Source organism: Kwoniella bestiolae, chromosome 1 (assembly GCF_000512585.2).
Source record: "Kwoniella bestiolae CBS 10118 chromosome 1, complete sequence".
Taxonomy (NCBI): domain Eukaryota; kingdom Fungi; phylum Basidiomycota; class Tremellomycetes; order Tremellales; family Cryptococcaceae; genus Kwoniella; species Kwoniella bestiolae.
Genome location: NC_089241.1, coordinates 5,701,095 through 5,716,505, shown reverse-complemented (window position 1 = coordinate 5,716,505; position 15,411 = coordinate 5,701,095). Strand labels below are relative to the sequence as shown.

The 15,411-nt window shown below is 46.5% G+C and overlaps 5 protein-coding genes across 5 annotated transcripts; 2 read left to right on the top strand and 3 right to left on the bottom strand.

Moving 5' to 3' along the window:
- Positions 1-1,080: 1,080 nt before the first annotated feature.
- Positions 1,081-2,591, top strand: I302_102147 (uncharacterized protein; the record flags this gene model as incomplete). The annotated part of the gene is made up of 6 exons (XM_019187526.1): positions 1,081-1,144; positions 1,221-1,230; positions 1,286-1,430; positions 1,498-2,028; positions 2,105-2,169; positions 2,264-2,591. The coding sequence occupies 6 exons, from the start codon at positions 1,081-1,083 to the stop codon at positions 2,589-2,591; spliced, it is 1,143 nt and encodes a 380-aa protein (XP_019050404.1).
- A 240-nt stretch (positions 2,592-2,831) lies between these two features.
- Positions 2,832-4,858, bottom strand: I302_102146 (uncharacterized protein; the record flags this gene model as incomplete). Its single annotated transcript, XM_065869423.1, has 7 exons — positions 2,832-3,034; positions 3,122-3,298; positions 3,366-3,421; positions 3,486-3,724; positions 3,794-4,347; positions 4,442-4,595; positions 4,694-4,858. 7 exons carry the CDS (start codon positions 4,856-4,858, stop codon positions 2,832-2,834), a joined length of 1,548 nt encoding a protein of 515 aa, XP_065725495.1.
- A 1,027-nt stretch (positions 4,859-5,885) lies between these two features.
- On the bottom strand, positions 5,886-7,269 carry I302_102145 (uncharacterized protein; the record flags this gene model as incomplete). The annotated part of the gene is made up of 9 exons (XM_065869422.1): positions 5,886-6,024; positions 6,081-6,123; positions 6,215-6,400; positions 6,482-6,542; positions 6,631-6,684; positions 6,747-6,805; positions 6,874-7,038; positions 7,110-7,149; positions 7,207-7,269. 9 exons carry the CDS (start codon positions 7,267-7,269, stop codon positions 5,886-5,888), a joined length of 810 nt encoding a protein of 269 aa, XP_065725494.1.
- A 537-nt stretch (positions 7,270-7,806) lies between these two features.
- I302_102144 (uncharacterized protein) lies at positions 7,807-11,996 on the top strand (the record flags this gene model as incomplete). The annotated part of the gene is made up of 18 exons (XM_019187523.1): positions 7,807-7,900; positions 7,961-8,179; positions 8,241-8,334; positions 8,399-8,732; positions 8,791-8,929; positions 8,984-9,073; positions 9,124-9,294; positions 9,345-9,496; positions 9,551-9,601; positions 9,650-9,820; positions 9,886-9,999; positions 10,054-10,454; positions 10,497-10,578; positions 10,638-10,704; positions 10,760-10,863; positions 10,919-11,011; positions 11,066-11,181; positions 11,261-11,996. The coding sequence occupies 18 exons, from the start codon at positions 7,807-7,809 to the stop codon at positions 11,994-11,996; spliced, it is 3,228 nt and encodes a 1,075-aa protein (XP_019050401.1).
- A 468-nt stretch (positions 11,997-12,464) lies between these two features.
- Positions 12,465-14,630, bottom strand: I302_102143 (uncharacterized protein; the record flags this gene model as incomplete). The annotated part of the gene is made up of 6 exons (XM_019187522.1): positions 12,465-12,835; positions 12,962-13,103; positions 13,172-13,716; positions 13,780-14,141; positions 14,262-14,343; positions 14,414-14,630. The coding sequence occupies 6 exons, from the start codon at positions 14,628-14,630 to the stop codon at positions 12,465-12,467; spliced, it is 1,719 nt and encodes a 572-aa protein (XP_019050400.1).
- Positions 14,631-15,411: the final 781 nt, after the last annotated feature.

Genomic DNA, 15,411 nt, shown 5'->3' with positions numbered 1-15,411 from the left:
GGTTGTGTGATGGTAGTACGTAGTGGAATTGATGGGATGGTTATCTCGATTGACCACTGATTGATTGGTGATAGGTCGGAGGAGAGAGCAAGGAGTGATGATGCCGAAAGAACAAAAAAAAGAGGACAGGACTGAATGGGAATCCGTGCCTCTTTTTTAAAGAAAAGGCTACTACGGCTACGATTGAATTGTCTCGAACAGTCTGTCTCAAGCCAAGGATACGATAGGATAGGATGTTTCACTGCGATCACGTTGTTGCCGAGGACTTGTGATAACGATGGATGATGATAAGAAGGGTAATTAGATGATCAATGGATGAGATGAGATGCGATTGCGTGTAGCATGTACAAAGTACAGTACAACCGTAATGATGATACTGGCTACAGTACCATTACATGCACCGTGCGCGTCAGAGAGAGAGAGAGCTACGTTGGCAACCAAAAAAGTTTAATTTTCACTTCGGTGGCAAATCAACCAAACACCAAAACCAAAAGCAGCAAAAAGATGACACCGTGTGTAATCGTGGCGTATGAGTGACACGCACCGTGCACTCCTTCTTTCTTCCTTCAATCAATCACACGCTTTCAACTTGATGGAAAGGGGGGGGCATACAAGGTGTTTGTGTGAGCTGATTCCCAAAGTGAAACATGCATGTCTCGTTCACTCACTACTGATAGGTTATTGACCTGTTACCTGTTGAGCGTGTGAACGCTTTACTCAATCAAAAGCAAGCTATAACGCTGCGGCTTCCAGGCAGAGTGCCACCTGGATAGCTCCGATAAGTCCGCTTCTTGTGCAGATCTGGTCTCGCGTGTTGATCACATGTCGGTACTGGGCTTGGAGACCCCGGTGCTGCGATCGAAGCTAGCGTCATTAGCAGATGTAGATAGCAAATAAATGTGCATACGAGTATGCTATGAAGCAGACGCTGGCCGAGGATACCAATCCGTGGAACAATATAAACTAAGTGATATACATGTAATAGTGACACATCTGCAATCAGTGACGGAATAGCAACCCAGCAAATTCAAGTCCATTCATCTCGAGTGGTAATAAGCAAAGCAGGTCAATCAGATCAGAATGTCACCTCCTCTAGACTTGACTCCGGTGGATAAGCTCGAGTTTTTGATCCTAGTGGACAACTGTGAGCTATCCCTATCCCTATCCCGTTCATCGGAGCGTCTGTAGCGATAGAGGATGTAGCTGACAATTCTCATCAGTCGTGGAGTGGTAAGCTTAATGACCCATATCCTTGCATGACACTAGCTTACCTGAACTCACACAGGCTATCAGCTCTCCCACCAGGATTCACCCAAGAATTACCGCAACACATCCTGTCAAAAGATGTCCCGATAGATCCATTGACAAAACTACCAATAGTAGATCTAGATAACTATTGCTGTGGTGCGCATGGCTTATCGATCCTCATCGTATGTCACACTATCCAATCTGTACTTCATTATCTTGCCCAGACTGATCCAAAGGTTGGTGTGATAGAGAACGACAATAGGTGATCGAATCCATACGGTCCTCTTCGACTCAGGCCCCGAACCACATTCCGTCGAACGCAACATCAAATCTATGAAAGTTGATCTAACAACCTTAGACGGGATAGTTCTCTCGCATTGGCACAGAGATCATTCAGGTGGGATCCTAAGAATCCTAGAAATGCGAGAAAAACAAATCCGTCAATCTCGCTCTGTCCCACTATCGAATAGTGGAGAGATAGATAGGGTTCAAGTGGATCTGCATCCCGATAGACCGATCCGGAGAGGTATATCCAGACCACCAGAGTACATACCCATCTGCACGCTTCCTCCTGATCCCACGTTCCAGGAAATTACGGATCGGCATGGTCAGGTGCAATTGAATGATCAGCCGCATGAGATGGTCGATAAGCTTGGGAATAGGATGGGTGTGAGAGTTAGCGGAGAGATTAAGAGAGTTACGGATTTCGAAGTTGGGTTGCCAGGGGCACTCACTTGGATGAGGGATGAGAATGGGGAGGAAGGGTGGTTCAATGATCATGTGAGTGCAACAATCGTTCATGCCTGCTCAGGTGTGACATGTGGACGCTATACTGAGCATACGATGTGAGGGACAGTTGATCAAGGATGAGAGATATGCTGTGGTCGATGTAAAAGGCCATGGCCTAGTAGTGTTCAGCGCGTAAGCCAATCGATTATCATCCTTCACTCGACAGTCCCAATGACTATGATACCATCCGTTGAGAACGCTAGAAGTCTCACTAACAACCCCAAAGCTGTTCCCACGCAGGCATATGCAACGTCCTCCACTCCCTTCTCCCGCTCAATCGCCCCCTCCACGCCATAGTAGGAGGCCTTCATCTCGCACCGATTCAAAGTCAACCCGCCAAAGAGACCGTCCAATTCATCTCTGAGAGTGTACGACCTCCACCGAATTATGTATTACCATTACATTGCACGGGTCTAGAGGCTCGGGCGATGTTGAGGGAGAAAATGGGGGAGAGCGTCGTTCCTTGTGGGACGGGCATCAATGTGGTACGGAGTGGGACGGATGAGGATGATGAGATTTCGGATGAGAAGGGGGGGTTTAGGATTGTTAGTTGAGCATTCATTGGGAGCATCACATAGGGAGGAAGGTTTGCAGTATCTCGGAATTGTGAACATTCAAAGTTGTATATAGACGCTGCAATACCATATATATGCATATGCATGTACTATACCCTCGATTTCCAAATTATTACAATCGTCTTGTCGCCCAACGACCCCTACAAACATCCCCCGATTCAAACTCAGTCCAAACCAAATTCCCGAATACCCAGTATCATATTCTAACCCGACAACCGCCTATCGCTCATACCTATAAAGAGGCGAGAGATCACCCATCTCCTCCAGTTCCTCCTGACTGTACTTCTCATGTACCTCCTCGATGGTCAACCGCTCTCGTTTCTTATTGATCCATCCGCAGTACACCCAATAGAGCGAGGGTACAACGATATTACCTAATCCCATAAGTCCTAGGGAAACTCCGAATCCCGTTGGGTAGCCGGCTGTACAGAATAAGCCACCATCCGTTAGTCCGGTTCCGCCATACCACATGCGAATAAAAGGGAGTGACTGAGAGAGACAACACCTACGAGCTTCCTTTGCGAGATAGATGTATGATCCGGGGATACCGCCGATAGCAGCGAATAAGAATGAGATGGAGATTGCTGCTGCTCTTTTGGTTTGGCCGGCAGTGTTCAGGCCTGTCCATACGGTCAGAGCTGGGGTGAGGCAGTATAGACCTCCCGCGGCGATACATGTTCCGACGTCTACAACGAATCGGATTCGATAATTTAGCACAGATCCTGTTTTCGATAGATTGGTCGAATCACTTACATGATAAAGCCACGAGGTGTTTATGCTTGACAGTCAACACGCAGATGAGTACTCCGCTATATTCATTCCCATAACACATTAGCTGCCCGATTGCAGAATGAGATGAATCGAACAACTCACATGAACCCAACGATAGAAGGGAAAACGACCGTAGCAGCCCTCATCCTGTACCTATCGGAGAACAGACCCGAAGCGACCACGCAGAAAGCCGCGAACACGTATGGAGGAGCGGACAGAGCCTGAGCATTGGCAGCTGTGAAGCCCATGTTTTTCACGATGGTGGGTAAGGAGAGGGAGAAACCGTATAATGCGATGGTATTGCAGATGAAGCAGAAGGAGAGGATCCAGACGTGTTCGGACTAAGGTATCACCCATCAGCACGAGAGACACCACAATTAAGTATCAAATAAGGAATGGATGTAGCCCACCTTCAAAGCTTTCAACGCGTCCTTCAACGAAAACTCATCTTTACTTCCCATCCTTCCACCCCCATACATATATTTCGACCTCAACGCCAAAAACCTCTTTTCTCTCTCACTCAACCATTTCTTCGTCTTCTGTGGGGTTTCTTGTAATGTGAACATGGCGATAATACCGACAGTGAAGGTAATGGCACCTTCGATCCAATAGATATACCTCCATCCTCTCTGGCCAGCCCTACCATCCATCTGTCCAATCCCATAGGCCAATAATCCTGAGATCGCTCCTGACAATACACCACCGAGATAATAGATTGTCGTCCTACTGTGGATCTGGGCGGGGGTATACCATGTAGTCAAGGTGTAGGTACACCCGGGGTACATTCCCGCTTCGAATAGACCTAGGAGAAGTCGGAGAGCGAACCATTGTGCTCTGTTGTGCGAGGCTCCAGCTCCGATGAGACAGGCTCCGATACCTGTTAACAAGACTGGGAGGACTTTCTTGGGACCGAATTTCTTGACTAGGATGTTAGAGGGTAGACCACCGAATCCGAAGGTGATGACTGTGTTTCGATTGAGGATGTATCAGTACTGTACTATTACTATGTTCGGTCTTGGTATTCGGATTTGGTAATACACAAGGGGGCAGATACCCACATAAAAGCGATAAACCAATATTCCAATCAGTGTTGGACAACTTGGTATCCGTCTGAGCACCGAACAATCGCGCATTACCGACATTCCCTCGATCGATGTACGAGAGCATGTACATGAAGATCAATTGGGGGATCACTCGCCAGTCGATCTTTCGCTATATCACGGGATAGATACCCAAGATTAGCAATGATATCCATAAAATCGATGTTGTACCGGATAGCATAGTATCATGTAAGGTGATACTCAACTCACAGTAAGTTTCTTGAGCGCCTCTCCCGAGAACTCCTCATTGAGCTGGACATACTCCTGATACTCCGGATCAATATCGTTCAAAGTAACCTCGCCGCCGTACGAATGAGATTGAACTTTCTCATCTTTCCCTTCGTGCTCGTGTTCGTGTCCGTGGTCGAACGTCATATTGGTTTGACTCTGGCGATGTCAACGATTACGAGTGGGTGAAAAGATTAGTATCATCGGGCGACTCATGCTCATACTTATATATGTATGAATCATCCATATAATGTTCTACTCGTAAGTAATCGATAAGTCGGTCAACCGTCATACTGGTAAGACTCGATCCCGCGGGCAACATTGGATATTTGGTAAATATGGGGTAATCGCCGCGGGCATCTCTAATTTCCTCTCGTCTTGCTCCTTTCCCTTTCACCCTCGTAGAGGGAGATAAGGAGCTCATGTGACTTGACTCGTACTTGCAAATCCGGTCCGAAGGCCTTTCGGGTTAGGGGAGGGGCACGCTTAATGCTTCTGGTCTTACCGCAACCCACCTATGCGAACCGTGTTCGGTGCCCAGATAATTGGGATACATCCTGTACGTCGTAGGGGTTTATGGTTATTTGCGCACTTGGTGGGCCAATCAAATTAAGATTCTGTCAGGAACATCTCTTTGACAGCTTCAGGGCAAGTGATGCTCCTCGGATTTTGATCTTGTTCTTCTTGTTCTCCCTCCGCCAGATCATGTTGATACAGTATATGTGCATTCGAAATTCGCAATATAATTTCACGACTTGACGGCTCCTAGGTTGCAGTACTTGACATATATCTAGTCATCCGAACGCGAGGGCTACACTTCATCCTCTACAACGGCGCAACCGCACACGCAGATCGGCAATGCCATCAGTGAGTTCAAACTTGCGCAGGCAGCCCGTCACTTCGATGCTTGACTTGAACGGTCAACGAAGCATGCGTGTTCATCTAGCAAGATTGCTCCCGGGTTCAAACTTGTCTCGCAGACGAATCACGCCGCTTCGATACAGTGGAGTACTCAATGATCAAATATGATCATCCCAACCTTTGCCGTCCATGTACGACGTAACGCAGGCGGATCATGATATCAGTTACTGATCTGAGCACCTCACCGCAAAATGTGCATGATGCTAGTCTATGTAATCTATACTGTTGGATGCAACTCCAAGCGTGCTGCTCACTAAGCAGGTGTAGATGGCCTGGGTGTAGCCTCCCCTCCCTTCGAGTTGACAGGGGTATTCGCTCCCGAGGGTCCAAAGGAGTTGACGGGCGGTACGTCGCCATTGGATCCGTCTGGTCCGAATGAATTTATGTATGCGCTAGTACAGATTGAGTATTAGCTACCAGTGTTACTGGAGAAGTGAAGTTGACTTACTTGAAGAAATGTCTCCAAGATGCTTTGGACGGCGTGTAGTGCCCTATACACCGCATAGCAATCAGCACATAAACTTACGCTCACCCAATAGTCCACTGTCTAGGACCGGGATAGTGATGGTTGATAAGACTCACCTCCCTCATGTATCTCCATCCTCGCATTCTCACATTTATCAACTAACGTCTGACTCCTCTCTATCGTTATCAACGTATCGTTCCTCCCAAAGACATGTAACGTAGGCAATGAAGCTGGAAGAGGGAAGTAGGGGGTGAAATCGTGTGATTCCGCTTTGGGTAGGAAACCTCCTACGAATATAGCGACTGTACATTTCGAATCAGCTCTGACTTTCTTGGGATGGTCCCTTCGGTGAAGCTGGTTATAGTTCTGAGAGGGAGACGTACATTTGAATTTTGGTAGAGCGGGCTCGGAAGGGAAATTTGGATGGAGTCCTGGTTTTTCTAGCTATATCATACCATCAAGATGGCGGTCAGTATAAATGCTGGGTAGTTGACGTATCCAAGTTGAGGGTCATGTCATATAGACAACTTACCAATGCCGATAGTAATGCTGCCATACCTGCTCCCTGTGAGAATCCCATTATACCCTATAGGACGACAACATAATGTGAGCTAAGGCCACTATGGAGTTCAGATTTAGACGACTCGCATCGAAAGGTTCGTTCTTCGATAGATAATCATGCAAGAACGCTACAGTCTCGTCGAATTCTGTTTCACGACCATTATATGAGCTACACATGCTATTTCACAGATCGCATAGGAGAGAGATAGCTCACTCTTATACGTCTTCTGCTCATTCACTGTGGTCCACCATGCCCTGGGGGTAGTCTCGGGAGTCTGAGCGGCTTCGTCGGTAGTTGCGTTTGAACCGAATTGATCGAGGTTGTTATCTGCCCATGGAAGATCTGCTTTCTCCACTACGATTGGGGGTTCGAGGAATACTACAAGTCATGTAAAGTATCAGCATTGAGTCTAACCATGGGATCACACTGCTGCGGAAGTAAGAACATACCAAACTCAACATCTTTGCATGTCTTTCGGACTGCTCCGAGCTAGATGAGTCGAGGAATTTCAGCTTGATTCAAGTGAAGAGGTGAAAGCATATATACCTGTTTAGAGTAGATGTATGAGTTTTGAGTGAATCCACAAAGCGCTAGTACTCTAGTGGGCATTTTGTTCGTATAATAATGATGATGATGGGTATGTGGTATTGCGATATTTTATTAGAAACAAAAGATGGTTGATGATAAATGATGATGATGATGATGATGATGGAGGCTTGTAGATTGATATTCCGTAATTTCTGGTTGATGGTAAACTCCAAGTGATCTAAAATTTATGGTTATTCTCCGGATAGCTGTCTAATCCGACCTCTTATATATACAGTTGCGCCTATGCTTTGGTGAAAGAGTTGAATGCATTTGTAATCCAATATTACAAAAAACAACCTCGAGTGATCCAAAAAGACAGATTTCATGTATTATCGGATTCCCGTGCGGCTTGCCATGTGATGACCACGCTGAGTTCAGGGAAACGCGTCTGTCGATCTGAAATCCAAAGTGTAAACATTAGATTTCAGTTCGGTTGAGTGGATCGGGAGAAACCAGAAACATGACGTGTGGGTGATCAGTGGTTGATTGATTACTGTATGTTGAATTTCATTTCAGACTTTACTTTCTTCTTCATCTACACCCCATATACACATCAAGATGGGAGATAGCAAGCCTTCCTCATCGTATATCACTTTACCTGATAAGATGAAATACCCTTACCTCGCTTCACTCAACGCAGCTCAGCTAAAAGGTAAGTTGGTACTTGCGACTGTCGAAGAGATCACCTCAGCTTATCATAGACTTGATCTAGCTGTCACTGCACCTCCCGAAACACCACTCCAGATCCTCGCTGGTCCAGGATCAGGTAAGACCAGAGTCCTGACTTCCAGAGTCGCCTACCTGGTCCAGCATCATCAGTATAGACCTTATGAGATCGTCGCTGTCACTTTCACCAACAAGGCTTCGAGGGAGATGAAGAAGAGGTTACAGGTTCTCTTAGGTGACAAACAGGCTGATAATTTGGTATTGGGTAAGCTCCGCCAGTCTCCATGCCGAGAAATGATAGCTTATCGTGTCTTGGCCTGGTATAGGTACATTCCACGCTACATGTGCGAAGTATCTTCGTCGATATGCTCAACTCATCGACTTGCCAAACAATTTCGTCATTGCCGATGCGGAGGACTGGTAAGCTATCTCATCAGGTGAGGAAGATGGAAGATGATATCAGCTCACACAAGTCTTCTCTCAGTAAGAAGATCATGTCAACCCTCCTCAAAGCTCGTAAAGAGCAACTCGACGAATCTCGCATGGCTCTCAAAGAGGGAGTTGTCCTATCAGAAATCAGCAAAGCCAAAGCCAAAGAGGAAACTCCCGACCAAATGGCCATCAGAGCAGCTCAAGATCCAAGTGCCTCCACATCGACTTTATCGATGATAGCTGAGTTGTATGGTGAATATGAAAGTAATCTTAGAGAGAGCAATTCGCTGGATTTTGACGATTTGCTGGTATTTGGTTTGAAGCTTTTTAGGAGTGCTCCGAGGGTGCTGGAGAGCTGTAGACATATATTGGTGGATGAGTTTCAGGTGAGCTTCGGTGTGGCTCCCATCGATTGGGAAGAAGTGAAGCTGATATGATTGATAGGATACGAATATAACGCAATATGAATTGATGAGATGTTTCGCCAAAGCTCATGGAGGTGTTAGTGTGGTTGGTGATCCGGATCAATCGATCTATGGATGGAGGTCAGCGGAGATTGAGAATCTAAACAAGATGACAAAAGGTCAGTTGTCGTCTGCGATCATACATGACATTCTAAGCTTATAATGTTTTGCAGATTTCCCCGGCGTCCAAGCTATCTACCTAGAAGAGAATTACAGATCAACAGGAGCTATTCTCTCGGCCGCTCATGCGGTCGTATCTCAAGGTAGGCTAGCTGGCTGATATTCGATGGAGATCTAGCTGATCGATAATTAGACCGCGCTCGTATACAGAAGACCCTCTTCACATCCCATCCGAGAAGTACACCAGTCACTTTCAAAGTATTCAGCACACCAGTCATAGAAGCGAGTTTCATAGCATGGGAGATCAAGAGACTTATAGCGTATTCCGGAGGGACACTGAACTATGGAGATTTTGCCATTCTATGTGAGTTGCCCACCAACTCTGCTTAGCTTCGGTATTGACGATAATAATAGTACGGTACAATGCGCTTTCCCGAGTTATCGAATCCGCTTTACAGAAAGATAGTATACCTAATAGGATTGTAGGGGGGCACAAGTTCTTTGAACGAATGGAGATCAAGGATCTCTTGGCGTATTTGCAACTAGCGGATAATCCTGATTTCACCGTGAGCTACCGTTTGGGTGATCTGGTGTGATGCATAAGCTGACATGTGTTACAGCCCGCATTCGTCCGAGTGGTCAATGTACCCAAACGATCAATTGGAGATAAGGTGAGCTACAACGCCATGAATGAACAACCCCAGCTAACGTCATCATAGTCTGTCTCGGACCTCCTCAATGCCGCCAAATCTATGAAAATCTCCCCGATGGAGCTGTCGGAGAGAATCATAGATGGAGAACCACTTCCTGCCGGAGTGAAAGCTAGTATCAAGAAGAATCTGGGTAGTTTTGTAGGAGCTGTCAGGAAATTGAGGAGGGCTGCGGAGAAGGTCAGTTGAAATCTGGTTGTTCCTTACTGAATACTGAAGCATCAGCTGACGTAGCTCTCTTATAGGGATCGTCTGTTGGGGATTTGATCAGACTGGTGATAGAAAAAACGGGTTATGAAGAGTATTTGAGAGCTTCTCAGCAGGATTTCGACTCTAGATGGGAGAACGTGCAGGAATTGGTATGTCTTCTTCAAATCGTTTCTTAAATTTGACGAGTACTGATGCAGTTGTAGATATCATACAGTGTGATTGTCTCTGAAGAACAAGCGCGGCTCTCGGCAGGTGAAATACCCGAAGAAGGCTTCCTGCCTGCCAGTTCAGCGGCTGTGGAAGCACTAGTGAATGTCGCTCAGGCCGAGGAAAAGATAAAAACCGAAGCTAGGTTACATCCCTTGTTCCGACGACAATCATCGACAAGCGATGGAAGTAGGAGTCGAAGTCGATCTGCTTCAGTGTCTGTGTCTAAGGGGAAAGGAAAAAATAAAGCGATTAATGGGGAGGATGGAGTGATAGAGATTTTGTCGAGTGATGAGGAAGATATCGATGTCAAGCCTGTCAGGAGTCAGATTAACGGCACTGTCAAGGGGAAAGTGACTGAGGAGATGATTGATGAGATGACGAATGCTTCTGAAAGGTGAGTCAAAGAACACCACGAGCTGAGCTGATGGGGTGATAGTATGACGCCACTTGCATTCTTCCTGCAAACTTCGATGTTGTCGACTGATACGGATGGAGGGGAGGATGATAAAGATAAACCTGTGAGTGTGACGCACGACTCGATGTGGGCAGATCTGATGAAATTTCGCTTTGATCACAGAAAGTTACCATCACCACTGTTCACGCTGCGAAAGGGTTAGAGTGGCCAGTCGTATTCATACCTGCAGGTGAGCTATCATTGACAGATTGACCGTAGGACTCGTTAGCTGACGACGGTTGCAGTTGAACAAGGTACCTACCCTTCTTATCGGTGCACCGAAGCTCACGAGATTGCAGAAGAGAGGAGGTTGTTATACGTAGCTATGACCAGAGCTCAGAACTTCCTGGTCAGTCATGTCTCGATCTCACGACAGTGTAATGTATAGCTGACAAAATGTTTAGACCATGTCACACTGTCAGTTCCGGATGATGGGTGGAGAAGAGAATGACAAGGAGGCGAGTGAATTTGTGGGGATGGTGAATAGGCATCAACCTGTCAGTTGTCTTGCTCCACCTTCGTGAACGAAACTGATCTTGTGTGATTTACAGGGATTACTATCAAGCACCCTACCAGATATCGATCTAGCTGTCAGACGATACGTGTCCACTATGTTGGCTAGACCTCATCCGGATGAAGACGAAGCTAGGGATATGATAATGAAGCAGTAGGTCTAAGCTTCCCTGTTCCTCTTTACCCTCATTCGATGTTCTCTCAGTCAGATATTTATGTCTGGCATGGTATAGTGTACGAGCAGCACCACCACTTTCAACCTGGGACGCCCCCGAACCACGAGATAAACACTCAAACAGATTCGCCCGTCGAGAAGTAACCAAAGCCACCCGAGCAGCCGAGTACTGGGCCTCCGACACGGACGAGTACGCCCTGCCCTCTGACGGTAATGGGAAATCCAACCCCTACGCTTCAGCCGTCCAATCAGGCTTCACATCTGCTCGAATGGGTCTCTCTTCTTCTGGTTCTGGGAAATCAAGACAACCTGCACCTGGCACTGGGAGTGTTAGAGAACCCAAAATGGAAAGAGAGGTTGTCAAGATCAAATCTGCCAATAAAAATATGCCAGATATATTACCATTCACTTTTGGACAGCCTGATCCGGTGAAGAAAGATACGAGTATCGGTTCGTTGCAGAAGGGAGGGATGGATTCGCTAAGCCTTATGGCTAGTTTGGGATTACCTCCTGATACGGGGTTGACCATCCCTCCTAATGGGGGTAATAGTAGACATGGGAGTAAGGATCGGAGTAGTCCGTTTATGGGGAGTAGTCCCAGATTGGGGAGTAGCCCGATGTTGGGAGGAGGGATGAAACTGCCTAGTGTTCCGGTATCATCTTTGAGTAATGGGATTGGAAGAGGAGGTGCTGGCACTGGTGCTGGTGCGGGAGGGTTGAATAGGGGAACAAAAAGATTGGGCATGGGGAGACCTGCACCGTGGGGAAGCGGCAAGAAACCTAGAGAGGGCTGATGTGAAGCGGTGAAGTCGGACAATCACAAAAACCTTTACCCTTGTGCTGCATTCCGAAACTTTTGTAGCATACCAACGTCCTCGACAGACTGTACGTCATTGGACTCCAAGTAACAAGTATTCCTAACATGTTGTAGTCATTTCTCGTTATCCTAGCAATCATAGTCATCTGCTCATAATATGCATACATAGTACCTTGGCAAATAATTTCATTTGACTCTCGACGAAGACAGATGATCCATAATGAAAACATCATGACTTGCGTTCTTCGAAATGCTGTCGATGTGCACCAGACCGATCATTTTTGTTGCGTAAAACGCGTTTTCTGCATCAGACATAAAATGGTACCTTCGAAGATTATTTATTCCCTATCCAAAAAGAGCAGCGAAAAGTATACGAGCATTCACGAGCATTTCCTATCCTAATGTCAACACCTGAGGTCAAGAGGCAGTATTCAGTATAAGGGAACTACCAGATCCTAGTGTTCAAGAGGATATCCCCGGTATTCTCCAATCCCAAACAAGCCTTCAAGAACCCTTCCAAGGCGTTTCGTTGTCTGTTCAAAGAGTTGACAACGTCCGTACCTGGCTTGACGAGCGGTGCTTTGAGCATGTAAGAAAGCAAAGACAGGACACTGTACAGCGGTTTGGGCTCTTGAGCACCCTCACCCTCGGCTTGGTCGAGGGATTTGTAAGTGACTCGAGTGAGGAGCTCGGCGAGGATGGCCAAGTCGAAGATCAGGGGAGTGGCCAGGAGAGAATCTTCGCATTCGTTGAAGATGTTCATGACGTTTCGACCGCCCATGAGGAGCTCGGAGTAGTATTCGTCGATTGCTCGTTCTGCGAGTAGTGATGTATATCAGCAGTGTCCATAAGTAGATTATACAGCCTCGATTTCGTTCTATCACAGGAGTACACGAAAATTGATTGGATTGGAGAGAAACATAGAGGAATGACAATACTCACTGGAATCGCCAACAGCGGGAACGTGCTTGATGACTACGATGTGATCGGGGTGTTCACCTTTCTTGGTAACTTCGCCAGTCTCAGCTGTAAGTTCAGCAGCGGTCTTGTAGAGAAGGTGGTTGGCAGCTACCATGTCGTCGACCTGGTAGGGTTACACAGCCGTCAGCTACGAGAGTTGATGCACTAAGCAATAATCAGGATCCCACTCACAACACTAGATTTGGAGATCTCCTTCGATCTGAATTGTCTTTGACTGGACAGGTTCTTCCCATCGTTGTTACCCAGATGGTTGTAAGAACTGATCGAGAGAGGCTTGATACCAGCGTTGACCAAGAATTCAGCTAGGACAGATTTCACCTTGGTTTGACCAGATTTGAAATCATCTCCACCGATGAAAGATTGGTGTTTCTCGGCTAACTCGATACATCCAGGGATGCAGGTGTTTTGAGGAGAACCATTGATGAATGGAACGCCTTCGAGGATCGACGCAACAGCGAAGATGGTTGAAGGTGATACTTCCTCGTGAGAATCTTTGATGGACTTGAGCAAGTTGTCGGAAGTATCGTTGACACCTTCGATGATATCGGCGTATCGCTCGGTGTTGGCTGTCCAGAGGACGACGACGGAATCAAGGTCGTTATCGGACTTGAACTTTCGGATGTCGTTTCGGATGTGGTCCAGGTGAGCTTGTTTGTCTTCTCCCGGGATGAGGTTGTCCGCTCGATCAGCTTGGTTGGCAGCGATGAAGTCGGGGTCTAGTCAGGTTCGTATCTGATAAGCTCATGATCCACTTCATTTGTGTGGTTCGAAGAACTTACAGTAGATAGAAGGAAGAGGTTTGACACCTTCCATGTGAGGGACCAGTTGTCTTTGCAAATCCCATTCCAAGACTTTAGCTCTTAGCATAGCTTTGTCCATGTTGACACCTGAGATATCCCATCCACCGATGACGAAGTCGTTCGGGTGAACCATAGGTAGCATGTCGCTCAGGGGGACGTGCACATCTTTACCGGTCTCAGGATCGATACCAAGTCGAACGGTTGAAGCTCTGACGACTGAACCGATGTAGTTGGGTTGTTGAAGACCATCCTTGGTTCGCCAAGAGATCTGATGTTTGTTGGCCAAGTGGGTAGCGAGAACGGTAGTTCCGTTGTTACCTCCAAGACCGACTAACATGAGACTATAGGGATAAAACGAAGATCAGCTGTGGATCTGAAGTACAGAAGGGTGTGTGGCATGGTGGGACGATGTTAATGTATATGATATGGGAAGAACTGGAAACAAAGAACATGTTACTCACCCAACTTTACCAACCTTAGACTTGGTGAAGAACTCGTAATTCTTCTCAGTCTTCTTAACTGAGAATTTCCCGTCGGCACCTTCTACTCGTGATTCAACCATCAGCTATATATCCTTGGTGTGTAACGCAAAATACAGCTGCATGACACCCACTAACGACGTCCGCGCCCCTATCGGTGAACTTCGCTCTGATACCTTCTTCCTCATATTTGGTCGAATCCGATTCGACCTTGATCAAACCACCTTCAGGCGATCTTCTCGCGGTCGCATGGACTTTGCTCTCATCCTTGACATGACCATTACCATTGGCAACGGGGAGAGAGAAAGAGTCGTGATGACCTTGAATCGGATTAAGTGCTGTAGGTGACATCTTGTTTGTTTTATTTGTTTGTTGTTGATTTGTTTATACCCTAAGATAGAGTGAAGGTGATTAAAGCGATATTAAAGCTGGGGCGGCGGTGTGTTTGATGCCGCTACAAGTCATCGAAATGATATCAGCTTATGCTCAAGGTGTTTTGAAGGGTGCAGGTAGTGAATGAGGGGTAGAAAGACAATCAATCACTCACCGGTACGAGTTGTGAGCGCTGCAAAGACTGTTTGAGAACATATATATTTGCCCGTAGGCTGTTGTTGGTATTGTGTGAAGATGAGTAGAGCGAGTGAGCTATACGCAAAGATAAGTGAAGGAAGTGGATTGAAGAAAGAAAGAAGAATAGAAAGGAATTGATTGATTTGGGTGTTGTTTATATAGGTTGTGATAAAAATGGGGGTGTCTGCGTAGACTGGATTGAAACGTTGCAACTAATTCAGATTATTCCTCGTGTTTACGTGTACTCGTAGTTCACTTGGTCAAAGTCCCCAAAACGTGTTGAGAGCGTTATCGTGACAAGGGAAAGATTGTTAGATGGCGTTTTATATTCATCTATAAGAGTAAGAGAGATAGATATCTTACTCTCCTTGTACACCTACCTTGAATCCTTTGGCTTATCAAGATTAGCCTAATCATCTTACAGTAATCCTAATCGCACAGATTTCTCCCTTTCCCTTTCCCTGTTCTATGCTATCCCCGTGTTTAGTCGTCCATCAGCACACGGGCCTCCTGCATAGCCCCCTTTGTCTTGACCCTGAGAAGAAAGCATGCACGGTCCCAT